Raw genomic sequence first — 16,935 nt, forward strand, 5'->3', positions numbered from 1 at the left:
TCTCTTGAAGTTCAAGTCACCCCTAACTTTGAAAAGGAAAAGAAAGAACAGTAGAGTTGTTCCCCCCCCTCTGCCCCCAGGAGGGCCTAGCCCAAGCTAGTTCTCTATTTTTTTTTATTAATTTATTTTGATTTATCAATAATCACTTCCATATGCTTTTGAGTCTAAAATTTTTCTCCCCCTTCCTCCTCACCACCCTCCCCAAGACGGCACATAATCTGATATAGGCTGTACATTTTAGCTCTCTATTTTAAGGTGTAAACAAAATGGGGTCCCACTTTAAATTGGTTAATAAAGAGATGCTCTGGGGAATAAGAGTTGCAGAGGTTTCCTTTTGAGTTGGCCTAATTCTGGCCTCAAGCCTACACATAGCCCTCTAGGTCCTCAAATTCAGCCCTTTGACTGAAATGAAACTTCACAGAACAAATCCCCTTAATAAAAGTATTTGTTGTACAGAACTTGTACTCAGTCAAAAGGCTGCATCCAAGGACCTAGAAGGCCACATGTGGCCTTGGGGCTGCAGGTTCCCCACCCCTGGGCTAAGAGATGGGATTCTGACAAATGGATTACACAGTAATGTTAGTTATCAAATGATACAGCATAATTTAATTTTCCTCAAGATGTTAAAGACAGTATTTCACATTCACATTTCTCCACCCTGAAAAAGAAGGGGAAGGAAGAAGTGTCATCTTCTATCTCTTCTTTGTAACTACCTTTGGTTATTACTAATCATACTCATATTTAACTACAAACTGTTTTGGTTAGCATTTAAAGCTTTTCACAACCTGGCCTCTTTCTGTCTTTTAAGTTGTAGGTGTGTTTTTTAAATCCATCATTCCCTTGCATGAACTTTACCTTCCAATGATCCTGTCCTGCTTGCTCTTTCCCATCAACAAATACACATTTTGCATCTTTGCACAGACTGGGCCCCTGCTGTGGGTGTTCCTCTAAACCTCCACCTTGTAGAATCCTTGGATTCCTGCAAGATGAAGCTTAAGCACCTGAAGCACAAGAGGGAAGAGTTTTTCCCTCCTCTCGTTTGGTACCTTTGGTGGAGTAAGTGACTTGTTAGATGAAAGGAAGGTTAAGGGAGTACACAAGCAGGAAATGTCTGAGTTGTGGCATGAATCCAGGTCTTCCTGTGCAGAAGCTATCTCTTTATGTTCCATCACACTGTGTCTCTCCCTAAATCTAATGAGAACTTTCTATAAAGAGAACTCTCCCGTAATACTCCCTCATAGGCAGGATGCTAAATGTTTTCCTTCTCCAGACCTCCTTTCCGTCTGAATTTCATCTCCTAATAGGAGTAGTTGATGATGCTAGATTCTTGCAATGTCCCCTCCCCCATATTTGAGAAGACCCTGACACTCTCTTCAGTTCTATCAGCTGATCCTTCTCACCCTCCTGCATAGCCCCAAACAAAAGCTTTCTGAGTATAAATGACCAGACCCTTTTCAATATAACACAAAGCTCACCTCCAGACAGTAATTTTGGAGCTTAGAATAATTGGCAATGTGGGAAGCAAGCACATCTGAAAACTAGAACCTCATTCTAGCTGAAGTGCTCTTTAATTCATACTGAATATCTAAATGCCTGAAGTAGACCTAAGGCTAAAGCTGGGACATCTTAGCCAACTTAGTCAATGAGCACAGCCTACAAAGTGAGAACTGAAGGGGGCTGGTGTCCTATCTGATTCAACATTTCTGTTGGATTAAAGCATGGTATAGCATTTTATTATAACTGTAACCTTTCCTCTTTGATCTCTGGCAAATGGAACCAACTCTGAAATTCAGAAAAGGAAATAAGATTCCGAAGTGAGGGACCTATCTTGATTCAACTAGGATGCCTCCTCTGAATCTCAGCTCCTCCCAACACAAGGTGGAAATTCACCTTGTCCAGAACAAGATGTGAATTACATTCATTGATTCTTAGCCCTTGGTACCACCCCTCTGCCATAGCAGAAATTCATACTCTTAATTGAATTAGCAGCCAGTACTATGGAGTTCACACCTCTGCCAAAGTGAGTGCCACACCTGAGTCTGTCCTTGCCTTTGGACTTTTCAGACCATTACAAACACAGAATGGCAGAGTTGGAGGCCCTCCCCTCAGATATCAACTAGTCCAAACTGTACCTGAGAATGACTTCTATAGCAGAGCCAATGAGTTTTGTTAAATGAGTCTTACTTTTCTTCATTTCTTGAGAGAATTGTCAGAATTGAGTGAACCACACTGACTCCGTCTTGTGACTTAATTTTGGATCTGGCTTATTTCTCTTTAATCAATTATGGTTATAGTACAAATTTTGTCTTGTAGACAAGTTTATTGAATTTTGGGAATTGGGAGAAAACTTCATTGCATTATTTGATTCTAACCCTGCATGGTTGGGAAGCTGTACAATGTACTGAATTAGAGAATTACACCTGTTTGCTCTCCCCTTCCCAAGCTGGAATTTCACTCATCCTGGTTCATATCCTGTTAATAGCTTTCTTTTAATGCATAAAAAAGCTGTCTTCTGTCTGTAGTGGGGTGTAAAGCTGAGGAGGCTCAGAAGCTCAAACCTTTGTTTCCTCAGTTATTTCAGATTTCACTCATCACATTCTTAAAAAAAAAATCAGCAAAAGCATTTAAGTTAGAAAAGTGTACTGAATGAGTGGACTATTGATTGGTTTCATCTAATTTCATCTGAGTGCTCAGGTAGTGATCTTAGTCATTCTGCCACTCCCAACTGATTATCTATTTCACTTATCAGGTAGCAATTCCAGACCTATCTTCTGTTCTCCTGCCTCTGTGAGCTGGGAACAAAATCCAGAACAAAAATAATTTACAGAGAAGTTTGTTAAGTCATGCAGCAGAGGGGAGAGCCACAAAACTGGTGGCCCATTCCCACTGAGGACCTGTGAGCTAGCTACACATTATACAGGATTCAAACAAAAGAAGAATGATTGGCCAGCAGTGTGTCCAGATAAGACACATGGGTTGTTTGAGATATATAATGGGAGAAAATTCCTTAAGTTTTTGGTTTTAGTCTTCAGATTTGATTGGGTTTCTGATCATTGTAAACTAGGACTCGCGATAAGCATGAATAAATTTGGTCTCTAAGCATCAGATCTGTTTTCTCAGCTACACATGCCAAGGTTCCACCAATGCCCTAATTTTTCCCCACAACTTCCACAGCACCCAACCATCAATCAATCCACAAAAGGCCTCATCTCATACTTCTCCAACACTTTTAGGCCATCTGCTGAGAGATGCTTCTTCTCTGCTTCTCCTCATCTCACATCCTCTGAAATCACACTTCACTTGCCCAAAACACACACTATCTCACCATTTTCTCAAGTCCTTTGGGGTTGTTAGTGTCAGAACACAGAGGAAGGCTCAGGATGCCAGACCATGCAGTAACAAGTGGAGTAGATGAAGAAAAGATGACCAATGTGGGAGATGAAGCATGGCTGGGACCAACTTGATGTCACGGAAAAGGAGGGAAAAAGATGGTATTGATTAAGGCAAAACTATAGTTGAATGTTTTAGGAAAGTGGTAGAGGAGAGTGGCTGCTGAAGATAATCAGGTCATTGATTCCACCAGCTGATCTTATGCTGTGTGACTCATATCTGTAAGTCAAGTGTTACACTGAAGAAATGGTGGGATGGGAGTGATTAAAAATATGAGCCCCTGCCACTACCTCCCTCCAGGTGACAGTCAGATACCATGCAAGAAGGTGGACCTGTCAGGGCAGCCAGTGATGGGAACAGATCTGAGACTAGAAGTAGGGAGTACATGTCCATACAATGGCTGCCCCATCACCCTTCTAGATGCACCTCTAACAGGCCTCACAACCTCTGTGTGAGCATTCAAGAACCCCTCAACTATCTTTTTTTTCACTTCCTTCTGATCCTGCTCTATTCCATTACCTTAACTTTAAACATTCCCTCCCCTTGTCCATGCTAGTGGTACAGATTATGTGTGTTCTTAGTAAGTATTCCTTGTGATACTTGGGGGTTCTACAGTAATGGCACAGGTCTGCATTTTTTGTATCCTGCTTTCCCAAAGACCATGGGAATCAAGGGTGTCACATCACAAGTAACTGAGAAAGAAAGGATTCTAAAATATAATTTGCTAGTCCGAGACACTATACTCAAGCTGGATTGTGGAAATTCAGAAAAGCAAAAAAAAAAAATACACACACACACACACACACACACAAATGATGCAGTTAAAGCCAGGAGAACAATATATAGAGTAAATGCAAACATATTATTAGAAAGACTTTCAACAAGATAAAATTAAGATAGTAGAATTATAATGATTAAACTTAACCCCAAAGAAGATATGAGAAAATGATCCTTTCTTCCCTCCTTTGGAGAGGAAGAGATGATTGGCATGAAATACTGAATGTATTTGGTGTGTATGTAAATTAGCTTTGCAAAATTACTTTTTTGTCTCTTCTGTGTTTTTTTTTTCCTTTACTGATTAGAATGGCTTACTGAATAAAGGAAAGTATGGAATATACTCAGAACTGAAAAAGATGAAAAAATAAAGAATATTAATAAATGTTATTCTTCAAAAAGAATCCTGGTGTAAAAAGTATTTGAAAGAGAATCTCAGGGAAAACCTTAACTCCTTTTCATCACACCCTCTTCCCATTTTCCTCTTACCAAATATGCTTATTTTAATCATTATTCTGAATTCTATTTGTGGAGAACCTATTTATGATACAAGAAAGTTTTCCAAGCAGAGCTAAAGATTGTATTTTTATCTTTCTCATTTTGACTGAAGTAAAATGGCTAAGTAAGCATTGTGAACTGTTTCTCCTTAGTACATGGGCTAAGTGCCTTGGTTTGAACCTCTTATCTCTGAGCATTCCTTAAGTATGAACAAGCCTCAGGGTCAAGGGAAGATCAGGAGAATTCACAGGTTGAAGGAAGGAGGGGCTTCAGTATGCTAGTGGTATATAAAAGGCTTGGGATGGGAAAGACACAGAGATTCCTTATGCTGAATGCAGAGCTAAAGGCAGAGAGGTGAGGCTGAAGGAAAAATCCCAGAAGAAAAAAGGAAGGTAAGTTTCCCCATGAGAAATTTTATTTGTAAATCAGGGATTTAAGAATTGTGCCCTATGATATGGCAGGCATTGAGGTTGAGAGACATTTCTCCAAAAGTAGTGGTAGGAGCCTGGAAGGATAAATATCTTGCCTTGTCCATCTAGTTATTCTGAATTTCTCACTTTACAAATTTTGCAAATATACCTAAAGATACCAACTCCCATATGAAAGAATTCTCCAAGTCAGTAATGATCAAATAAATTCAAAGGGTGAACATCATACACACTCAACTGGCAAAGAGCAATGCTGAAAGGTCTGCAAGAAGACAGGTAAATGAAGGCACTACTGGTGGAGCTATTAGTTAGGCCATCCATGTGGGAAGGACATTTGTCATTTTCCTCAGAAATGGATCTGAAGTATCCAGGATCTACACACTTTGACACAGAGACGCCACTTTTGGTCATAGGTCAAAGAGGTCAAAAGAAGAAAGAATATTGCCAATTTTAGCCAAATATTCAAAGCATCATTTTTTCCTAGTAGCAAAAAAAAATTAGAAACACAGTGGGTATTATAAATCAGAGAGTGGCTAGACCAACCATTGTAAATGAACATGTTGGAACATTATTGTGACATCCAATAAAGGGGGAAGATATAATATATGATGCCGACTGAAATTTGCACCATCAGGAAAACCAGTATTCATAGGGACTACAGCCATTTACATGAAAGAAGGACAGGACAAAATTGTAATTATTTCTATGCTGGACCCCAAATTAGAGTTAAGAAAACTTAACTCTTTCACATCTTTGCAGATAAGTGAGGTATTGTGGGTATGGATGATTGGAAGTAGTCAGCCATAGTTAATGTTTTCTTTGGTTCTTGGAGAACTGTTGTTGTTTGCCTGTTCAGTTGTTGTTCAAAGAGAAAACTTGATGTGGAGGGGAGGAGCCTTTCCTCAAATGACTGAGATTTGAAAGGGAAAAGGAACAATAAAATTTAAGACAAACAAAGACACACACACACACACACACACACACACTCACACACACACGCAGAGTTCTTTAAAAGATATAATTGAAGTGTTGAACATGTGGGCTGGGAAAGGAAGGAAATTTGATCAAAATAACATCAATCTATTAAATAGTGTTTCAGCTGGAGGTGTATTACTGATCTGGAGAGGATTAAGAGATCAGAGGATCCAAAAGCACCACCTTTTCTCACCTCACTTTCCCCAACTGCATAATGTAAAATATTGATCTTTTCCTTTTCTATAGAGGGTACTCTGAAAAAAAAATGAGATGAGAAAGGTGATCCATTTCAGGTGCACAAGTACTAAGGGCATTTCTGTCCCCAGACCCACTCACTGACCTTTTCCATTCTCTTTCCTCAGAAACATGGCCTCTTTCCCAGAGCTGATTGAAAACTTCCAGGAAGAGCTCATTTGCTCCATCTGCAGGGATTACTTGGAAAACCCAATGTCCATTGAGTGTGGTCACAGTTTTTGCCATAGTTGCCTCCTCAGGAGCTGGCAGCAAGCTTCTCTCTCTTTCTCCTGCCCAGAGTGCAGGAGTGTCTCCCAGGTTAGGACTTTCAAAGCCAATGTGCGTCTTGGGAAACTGGCAGCCATTGCCAAAACACTAAGACCCCATTGTTTGCAATATCCTGAAGGCCATAGAAAGTGTGAGACACACCAGAAAGTGCAGAAACTGTTCTGTGAGGATGACCAGAGCCCAGTCTGTATGTCGTGTTCTGAGTCCAAAGAGCATAAAGCTCATACACTCCGTTGCATAGATGAGGCTGCTGAGGACTTCAGGGTAAGTAATGGATTCATCACTCCATCCACAAATGCATTTTAAATTTGCACTCCAGTCTGCAAAGATCATCCTAGGAAGAGATGTGGTATTTTCATGTGCCAACCACTGTGCTCTAAGTGCTCACAAGGCTGTTGCTGAAATGCATTGTGCTGTGTGCTCTGGCCTCAGCCTGAGCTTTTGCTAATGGTTTGAGATCAATAGAAACTTTCCCTTGATGTTCAAGTACTTCTTCTAACTTGGTTTGAAATGTCTACCCCTCTTGTGTTCAGGAAGAGCTTTGACTCTTTTTTTTAATTTAAAATTTTTTTTATTAATTTATTTTGATTTATCAATAATCACTTCTATAAGCTTTTGAGCTTTAAATTTTTCTCCCCCTCTTTTCCACCTCCCTCCCCAAGACAGCATGCAATCTGATATAGGCTCTACATATCCATTCCTATTGAACATATTTTCACATTAGTCATGTTGTAAGGAAGAATTAGAACCAATAGAAAGAACCACAAGAAAGAGGAAACAAAACAAAACAGAAGAAAAAAAAGAGCAAATAGTATGCTTCAATCTGTGTTCAAATTCCATAGTTCTTTCTCTGGATGTGGGTAGCATTTTCCATCATGAGACTTTTGGAGATGTCTTAGATCCTTGCATTGCTGAAAAGAACTAAGTCTATCAAAGTTAGTTATAGCACAACGTTTCTGTTACTGTGTACAATCTTTTCCTGGTTCTGCTCATTTCACTCAGCATCAGTCCATACAAGTCTTTCCAGGTTTTTCTGAAGTCTGCCTGTTCATCATTTCTTATAGCACAATAGTATTCCATTACATTCACATACCACAACTTCTTCAGCCATTCCCCAATTGATGGGCATCCCCTCAATTACCAATTCTTTGCCACCACAGAAAGAGCTGCTATTAATATTTTTGTATATCTGAGTCCTTTTCCCATTTGTATGATCTCCTTGGGATACAGCCTTAGAAATGCTATTGCTGGGTCAAAGTGTATGCACACTTTTATAGCCCTTTGGGCATAGTTCCAAATTGCTCTCTAAAATGGTTGGATCAGTTCACAACTCCACCAAAAATGCATTAGTGTTCCAATTTTCCCACATCTTCTCCCATATTTATCATTTTCCTGTTTTGTCATGTTGGTCAATTTAATAGGTATAATGTGGTACCCTTGAGTCTTTTTAGTAAATGGAGTCAGGTAATCTGAGATTGTTAGGGCCATCTTCATCTGGTAGGATAATTGGTATCACCTTCATTCTTCATCAACTAGAGAAGAGGGACAAGACAATTGAACCATATTTGTCCTTTGTATTTGACACTCAAAAGTTACCTCCTGGTGGAGGTATACAGGACGAAGGAGAGATTATCTTGTCAGACTTGTTTAGGCCTAGATCTACACTTGCTCTCTTTCCTTCTTCATGTTAAGTCCTGCTTCACTCTCCTGAGGCTTGAATGTGAGGCAGGTAGGTGAGGGGCTTCTTGGTCCTCTACTTTGCTCCTAGGCTTGATTCTTTTCATGCATGCAACCAACCTGTACACACTGAATTACCAAAGACATTGAGAAAAGAATACTGACAGCATCATAGGGAGCCCAGAAAATTAAAGTTAAACTAAGGAGAAAATGGCATAATACTGAACTGTGCATTAAGGAACTTAGGAGCTCCGAGAACTATCTGACTTCCATCTCGAAAAGACCTGGGAGATGCTCTAGTCTAGTTGCCTCTTTACTTTTTTGAGGAAACTGAGGCATAGCCAAGTTAAGTTGCATCCAGAGTCACACATCTAGATGAGATAAAGGGGACATTAGAATATCTTACTCCCAGGCCATATCTGTCTTTTTACAAGAGAGTTGCTTGTGGGCTGAGGTTATGTATGATGGTGTCTATAGGAATCAGGTTTTCCTCTGAGACTTGAAATTCAAGACATGAACAGGATAAGTGGAGTGTGGAAGCATATTCCAGTGGAATGGGATGTCTGTTCTTCATTTGTAAAATTAGGGGGTTCAATGAGATGGCCTCTAAGGACCCTTCTATCTCTCCTTCTCTGTTCTTATGATCCAAAGGGGTAAATAATGTGGTGATGAGAAAGCTGTTGTTCAGAGTTGGTATGGATAGATAATGAAGTGTTTGACATTTAAAGGAGTCCTTCTCACTGGGAATGAGTTATCCGATTCCCCCCTTGGGCCATCAATCTCAGAACCATGCTTTCTGAATAACTTAGATATCACACCATGGGCCACATAGGCCTGAAGCTCCCAGTTTCATCTTTACTTGTAGTTTTAAAAGTAAGGGCACTATACTTTCATTATTAATTGGTCTCTCAGCCATTCACACATGAATAGTTTTGAATAGGTGGAACTGAAATGCCTCATGGATAAAATAATTCATGTATTTAAAAAAATATTTTATAGGAGAAACTCCAGGAAACTGTAACAGATTTGTGGAGAAAAACAAAGGATGTTGAGCAACAGATAGCTAGTGAGAAGGTGAAATTGGTACTACTGGAGGCAAGTATTTATTTCTTCATCTCTCAGCAATCAACACATATTGTCTGCTGTGCTCCCTACAAGTATCCCTCCCAGAGAAGTAGGAGACACTGGCCTCCACTGAATGTTACAGTTGAGGACACTGAGGGTCAGAGTGGCTAGCTCTTTTGCCCAAGGACTCATAGATGACAAGTGGAACAAGGGACAGTTATAACCAGGCCTAGTTGGCTGAGGGCACCATAGGAAGGGATGTGGTGTTTTCAAGCAGGAGAAGGGAGGATTGTGCTTGGAGCAAAAAGCACAGTGCAATGGGAACATCGCAGAAAATGCTCTCACTATGCATGGCCAACTTTGGCCACAGAAATGAACAAAATCAAAGTCCAATTGTGAGCTAAAAAGCTCGTCACTCAACCATTGCCGCTTAATGTTATGTCATTTCCTATATTTCATCACTATCATCTATTTCATTACAGAAGGAGATAACAACTCAAAAGGAAACTATTTCTTCTGAATTCCAGAAATTACAACGTTTCCTGGATGAGGAGAAAAATGAATATCTATCAATTGTGGAGAGGCAGGGAAGGGCCAATGTGAAAGGCCTGAAGAAGAGAATAAGGGGATTATCCCTTCAAAATCAAGAATTAAGGAAGAGGATCAGAGAGTCAAAGGAACTGTGCAGGAAACCAGAAGTGAATTTGCTCCAGGTAAGGGGTGGGAAATATGCATAAGAAACATAAAAGATAAAACCAAGAACTTACCAATGCCATCCACTTCTCAAAAAACCATGAAGTGGAGTATAAATGAAGAGTGCTTTAATATGCTACTGATCTCTTCCATCTCCAACTCTGATCCCCAAACTCGTAAGGAACTATTCCACAAGTTCAGAAAGCACACACAGTTTTTTAAATGATCCAATTGAATAGATTCCTTTGCATTTATTTTATATATAAAGTGTATTTTTTTCTGTTGCACACACGTAGAATTCTAACAAATAGTTGTATACTGATTACAATGCCAGATTTCAAATATACAGATCACCTTCCTTGAAAATGGATCATACATGCATGAATTATGTGCAAATATATGAAGGACATAAGATTTTCTGAATATTTTGAAACCTTTCCTTTCATTGCTCTTTATTTTCATGTGCTTTCTGTGACCTGGATCCCTCCAGCTGACATTGAGTCCCTTACTGTCCTGTCCAATCCTGGTGATACTTTCACATGTACTGTCACCCTTGTCCCTCCCCTCACAAGTTCATTATAAATGAGGCAAAATATTTCTTTCTCTCCATTGCCACTGCACCAATATTCCCCTTTTCATGTAGTTCAATAACCTCTCCTCCTTTGTGGTTCATTCCAAGTAAATTACTTCTGTAGCTGTGGAGACCATTCACTGGAGTGGGGAGAGACTATAGGAATTATGACAAATGGGAAGGTCATGGCAATAGTCTAGGCAAGTGGTGAATAGGGCCTGAGCTAAAGTGGGGGCTGTGTGAGAGGACAGAAGAGGGAATATATGTGAGACATGTTGCAGACCAAGAAGCTCCAAGATTCTTCCCTACTCTGTGGATTTCCCTGCGGCAATGAAACGGTGATCCATTCCAAAGTCTAATTTTCCTACCCCAAATACAGCATTGTCCTAACCATTATCATTTTTTTTCCTTCCTCAGGATATGAAAAGGGTGTTAAAGAGGTAGGTTCCTATCCTTATTTCATTTGGAAAGTTCTAAGCAAATCTGAGTTAATGGGCCTTGACTGACTAAAGGGATGAAGACTGTGCCAAGATTTTTATGATTACTGGAGACCTAAACTTGGTGTTTGTTTTCTATAGGAATGAATCTGTGATCCACAAGGAAGTAGATATATTCCATGTAAACACAATTGTTCGTCCCATCCCTGGAATTCTAGAAATGATTTTAAAATTTAAAGGTGAGTGAAAAGATCTGTAATAAAGAGACAACAGATTTCCAAGCCTTGACCAATTATCCTTTGGGCTAGAACCCATTTGACTTTCACAGAAACTCAGAATCTTGCAGCTGGAAAGAGCCTACTTCTCTGGCCATCTAGTTTACTTTTGCATGAACAGTGATTCTCTCTGCAAAATATTTGATAAGTAGTCATCCAGACTTTGCTTAAAATCATCTGCTGAAGAGGAGCCTGATAATTCCAAACACATACTTTTCTGTTCTTTTTTGTTTTTGTTTTTTGGGTTTTTTTTTTGGCTATGCAATGGGGTTAAGTGACTTGCCCAGGGTCACACAGCTAGTAAGTGTTAAGTGTCAAGCATCTGAGTCCTGATTTGAACTCAGGACCTCCTGACTCCATGGCTGTTGCTCTTATCTACTGCACCACCTAGCTGCCCCTCTGTTGTTTTTTTTTTTAATTGGTCTCATTACCAAGAAGGTTTTCTCACATCAAGGTTACATATGACTTTTTACAATATCTAACCAATTCTCCTTGACCTAGCATGAGAGGTCCAGCAGAGAAATTTAAGGTTTCTTTCACATCAAAACCATTCAAGTACTTGAAGACAGCTGCCATGTGACCCTCAAGTTATCTCTTCTCGAAAATACTAAAATATTAAATCCTGGCATTGGTTAACCATTTTTTTGGGGTGAGACTCAACAAGAAAAGGGCAGAAAGAACCAGATTTTCCAAAACAGCTGCTAACACACTGTCACATCTACCTGACAACCCAAGAAAATTCTGCTCCTCACACCATGGAACTGTCTTGCCTCTCTCCAGTCACTTTACAGTCATGTATTACTGTGATCCCTTGATGGCCATTTCATAGTGTACACACCTGACCCAATCCCCTATGAAACAAAACAAATCTCTGACAATGCCATTCATTGAACCTCAACTTCTTCTCTCCACAGTGGACATCACTCTGGATCGTGACACAGCTGATCCAGGTCTCATCATCTCTGAAGACTTGAAGATTATGAGATACAGAGGTACACAGGCAGAAGTGCCCAACAACACTGGGAGATTCAGTGATTTTGCCCAAGTTCTTGGTACTCAGTCCTTCATTTCAAGTAGACACTACTGGGCAGTGGAGGTACCAGACAACACTGGATGGTGTGTTGGCATCTCTGATGTATCACCTACACCTGAAGTCTTCTTTGTGCTTATGGCTATACAGAGTCATAGTGGTGGTCATCTTTATGCCATAGGCAAGCAGCACCTTTCTTCTGTGCCTCATGTGAAATACTGCCAGAACTGTGTGCCCAACCTAATGGTGGGCATTTTCCTTGACTATGAAAAAGGAGAGGTGTCATTTTATAATATTAAAGAAAGATCTCTTATTTTTGCTTTTGAAAACACTTTCTTCTCAGGACCCTTCCAGCCTTTCTTCTGTCTTTCTAAGAAAGTCCTGACAAATGATTGCTCTCTCATGATCTGTCCCTAATTGAGAGAGATCAGAAACATATGTATTTATCCTTCAAATAAATTTCAGGCACTCTATTCCATAATTCCTGTGTGTCATAAAATTTTACAACTAAAAGGGCCATTGGAGGGTACAAATCGTCACCCTCTAATTTCACACATAACAACAGAACTCTGGGGAGGTAAAATGACTTGCCTACCATAAATAGGATTCTTAGACCTACCTCCCACTCCCAAACCAATTACATCATATGTCCATTGTGTGTAGTTTGTATATACTTATCTTTGTACATGTTTTTCCTCTGACCTTAGGATAATATATGTTACATGACAGTAGAGACTATTTCCTTTTTTTATTTTTTGTATTTGTATATTTTGTATTTTGTATTATTTGTATTGTAGTTCCTAGCAAACTGATTAATAAAAAGTTCTTAATAATGCTGTTTGAATTGAATTGAATGTATTCAACTATTCATAGGATCGTCATAAGAATGATGTTAAGTTGGTAGGGAACTTAGAGTTCATCTAGTCTAGCTCCCTCACATAAAATAGGAGGAAACTGAGTCTCAGAGAGGTTAGGTAACTTGACCAAGTTCTCTTAGGTAGAGAGGGAGTGGCTGAGCTAGAGTTTAAAACTAGTTCCCTGTTTGCAAATCAAGCAAGCTTTCTACAACCCCACACTGCCAGCAGAACTAGGACTAGGAACCCTGGGCGCTCGGAAATTCAGTCCTTTGTTTTTACTGTGATACTATGGAGACATTAATGAAATATCACTTTGTCAAATGTGACCACCCAGGGGTCAGATGGGTAAAAATTCTCAGAATATTTATTTCTGTTTCCTATTGGGGTGGGTAGGTTCCCTCATTTGTAGAGTATTTAAGGCTATGAGACTTCCTTTGGTGTCAGGGGTACACTTTCCTATACACATTATGAACTTTTCTCAGTTGTTTAGGATACCTAGACAACTTCTGGCTACACTTCAGTTACTGGGGCTGCTGCCAAGATAGTTGACTGACTGGAACTCAGTAGGATCTGATCTTGTTTCAAGGCCATACCCTCTGCACCAAGCAATAAAAATAGCAATAAGGTGCTCTTTGTGTCATTTTCAGTCCCATTAATCTAATTTCTTTTGTATTTTGATTTTGGAGAGCTGATGAAGGAGATCATGGGGCAGGGGCAGCATTTCACCTAGAGCACCTGTTTGTGCCTTGTAGTAAGAAGACATACTAGAAATAAGCATGTGCTTGCCTGCAGCCTGAAAGGAAAATGCCTGTATGAGGACTTTTTCACTCCAAGTGATTTTAATAGCTGGGGGCACTGCAGATTTCCTACAGGTGCCTGGCACTGGGACTTTCAGCATAGATCTCAACACGAAAGATTCTAGTTAAATGCAGCTTGGGCAAGAGCTCATTACTGGGGATCCATGTACTTTAAAAAATTATCTTGATAACTATTTCATTGTAATCTGTATCTTTTATTATTCTATGATTTTTTTTATTTTATGCATTAAAAATATTCAGAAAGGGGATCAATAAGAATCACCAAATTGCCAAAGGTTTCTTGACACAAAAAATAAAGAATCCCTTTAGAAAAATCTCAGAACAAAAAGAAAAATGTGATAAGAGAAGCAGACAATCAAGAAACAGAGGAAATAAACTAAAAAATACCACAAGTAATGTAATCCCCAAGGGGAAAATAATCATAACACACATGGTGACAACAATAACAACAAGAAATTATGATGTTATAAGCTCTGGATCTAGCCAGTACTTAGGGAAATCTCATCCTCCCCATCCCCAGTTCCACTCAGAAATGTGATTGGTGACAGAGAGCATAGAACAAGAGTGCTACATTTGCAAGTCAGGAAATATCAGTTCTTGGCTCCTTTGAACTCCAGAGAGTTAATTATGAAAGCAGCTTAAGAGGAGACAGTGAAAGAATCCCACTTATTCATCTTGGTCCAGTCTGGATGAGCAGGGTGATATTAGAGAATTGAAGTCAGATGGTCCCAACTAGGTGTAACCAGTTCAGATTTCATTCTCTTTTTTTTTCTCTAATTCATTTTCCTTTTAAAGTGAGATTGACCTTGGGAACCATACTGAAAATTTCATAGTAGCAGATAATGAAATGAAAAACTAAACCTAACAGTCATAATCTGGAAAGCAAATGTCAAGAATTCAGTTACTAAATGAAGTATGGTGGCAGATCAAAATGTAAAGACCTATATATATTATGTATATGATTTTCAGAAAATACCCCTAAAATATCAAGTTTCACACATGAAGATTAAATAAAAAGCAGAAGTAGTGTCTATCATGCTTCAGCTGATTTTTTTTTTAAGTTGAGGTGGCAATCAGGCAATCATGTATCTCAAAAAAGCTGAAAGTGTTTTAAGACTAATAAAATAAACATGTCAATTGCTAATTTGATGTTTAAAAGAAGAGTAAAATCATGTTATTACAACAAAATGAAAAGACTGAAATCATTAGAGATGAAGAGGATATAAATGATATCAAGATAGAAGGATAAACCTTATGTAGTCTAATTTTATGCTAATAAAGCTAAAAAAAAACTGTGAAATAGAAAAATATTTAAAAATAAAACACTCAATTTAATTAAAACATAGAAAATGCAATTTAACCAATATCTGAAAAGGAAATTCAACAGATTTCTAGTGAATTACCCAGATGGGAAAATGTTCCTCAGGTCCAGAAGGACTAGTAAGTGAATTGTATCAAATACTCAAAGTACAATTAATTACCACATTGTATATTTTTACAAAATAGAGATAGAAGATACTTTTTCATACTCTTCCGATGAAATGTATTTTATACTCTGATAGTACTGAAAGGAAAAGCCAAAACATAGAAAGAAAATAATAGACCAACATTATTAGTGAAAGCTGAAAGTGTTGATTAAAACATTTCCCAAGAAACTACCAGAATACATTCAAAATATGACTCTAAATTATTCACTAAGACAAAGCTAAATGTAATAAAGGGATGCACAGGTTATTCAACAATAGCTCAAAAGTAAAATAAATAATAGTCTTTACAAATATGAAAAACAAAATAAAACAGATGATTTAATCAATAGACAAAAATTCTTTGCCATAGCCCACAATTCTTTAATGTTAACATTAAAAACTACCTTGATAACTGCATTTCATTGTAATTGGTATACTTTATGATTCTATGTATTTTATTTTGTGTATTTAAAACTTATTCTGAGAAGGTATACATAGGAGTCAACTAAAGGGGTTCTTGACATAAATAAAACACAAACCCTCCCCCCACCCATAGAACAATCTCAAAAAGAAGGAAAAAAAGTGGTAACAGAAGCAGAGGATCAAGAAATAGGAGAAATAAGCTAAGAATACCACAAATCAGGTAATTTGCAAGAGGAAAATAATAGTAAAACACACACACACACACACACACACCAAAGGATGATCCTATAAACTATGATCTAAGTCAGTTCTTTGGGAAACTTCATTATCAATTCCATCTGGAAAGGTGAGTGCAGACACAGAGCCAAGAACAAGAATGCTACATTGTCAATGCTAACTCGATCTCCTGCTGCAAGGTCTCTTGCCTGATCTCAGGCCTTTGTAGGGAAGAAAACTGAAATGGTGCTTCCCATCTCAGCTTGTGCCTTCTGTCTCATGCTGTATGTCTCCCACATGATCTCCAATCTCATCTGGGAAGAGAACTGTCTCTTACCCCCCACTCAACAATTAACAATTAATTCCCATCCAGGCTTAGCCTACACATCTCAGTGATTCTGAACCCCTTTAAGTCATCATCCAACCCCCCCTTTCTAATCCCCCACCATCCAAATCCTTATTCTTATATCCCTCAACTTTCCCACCTCAAGTTTTCAACCAAACATGACCCAGTTCTTCCATTGTGCCCTGTGGAATGCTTGTTCCATGGGCAACAAACTTACTTATCTTAAATATTTTCTTCTCCAACTCCTTCCATCTGCTAGCTGTTACTGAAACTTAGTATCCCACCTCCAATTATAAGGTTGTATAATCCCTTCCAGTCCTGAATTCACCTTCACTCATTCCCTTTGGCTCTCTGGTTGAGACAGGAAAGTTGGAATACTCCTTGCTCCCCACTGCCATTTCCAGGTTCTCCTCTACCTCCATCACTTAGTAACCTCATCTCCTTTTAGTTCCACATAATCCTTATCTTTTTCAT

At 38.8% G+C, this 16,935-nt stretch overlaps 1 protein-coding gene across 1 annotated transcript in view; it reads left to right on the forward strand.

Annotated features, from left to right (window-relative positions):
• The first annotated feature begins 6,431 nt into the window (after positions 1-6,431).
• Positions 6,432-16,935, forward strand: part of LOC114032690 (E3 ubiquitin-protein ligase TRIM17-like) — a 75,464-nt gene continuing 64,960 nt past the window's right edge. The window contains exons 1-2 of the mRNA XM_027848077.1: positions 6,432-6,642; positions 6,706-6,717. Of these exons, the coding sequence (XP_027703878.1) occupies positions 6,432-6,642; positions 6,706-6,717 (223 nt within the window). The remainder of the gene's footprint in view (positions 6,643-6,705; positions 6,718-16,935) is intronic.

The sequence above is a fragment of the Vombatus ursinus genome, unplaced genomic scaffold (genome assembly GCF_900497805.2).
Source record: "Vombatus ursinus unplaced genomic scaffold, bare-nosed wombat genome assembly UNPS02005659.1, whole genome shotgun sequence".
NCBI classification, from domain to species: Eukaryota; Metazoa; Chordata; class Mammalia; order Diprotodontia; family Vombatidae; genus Vombatus; species Vombatus ursinus.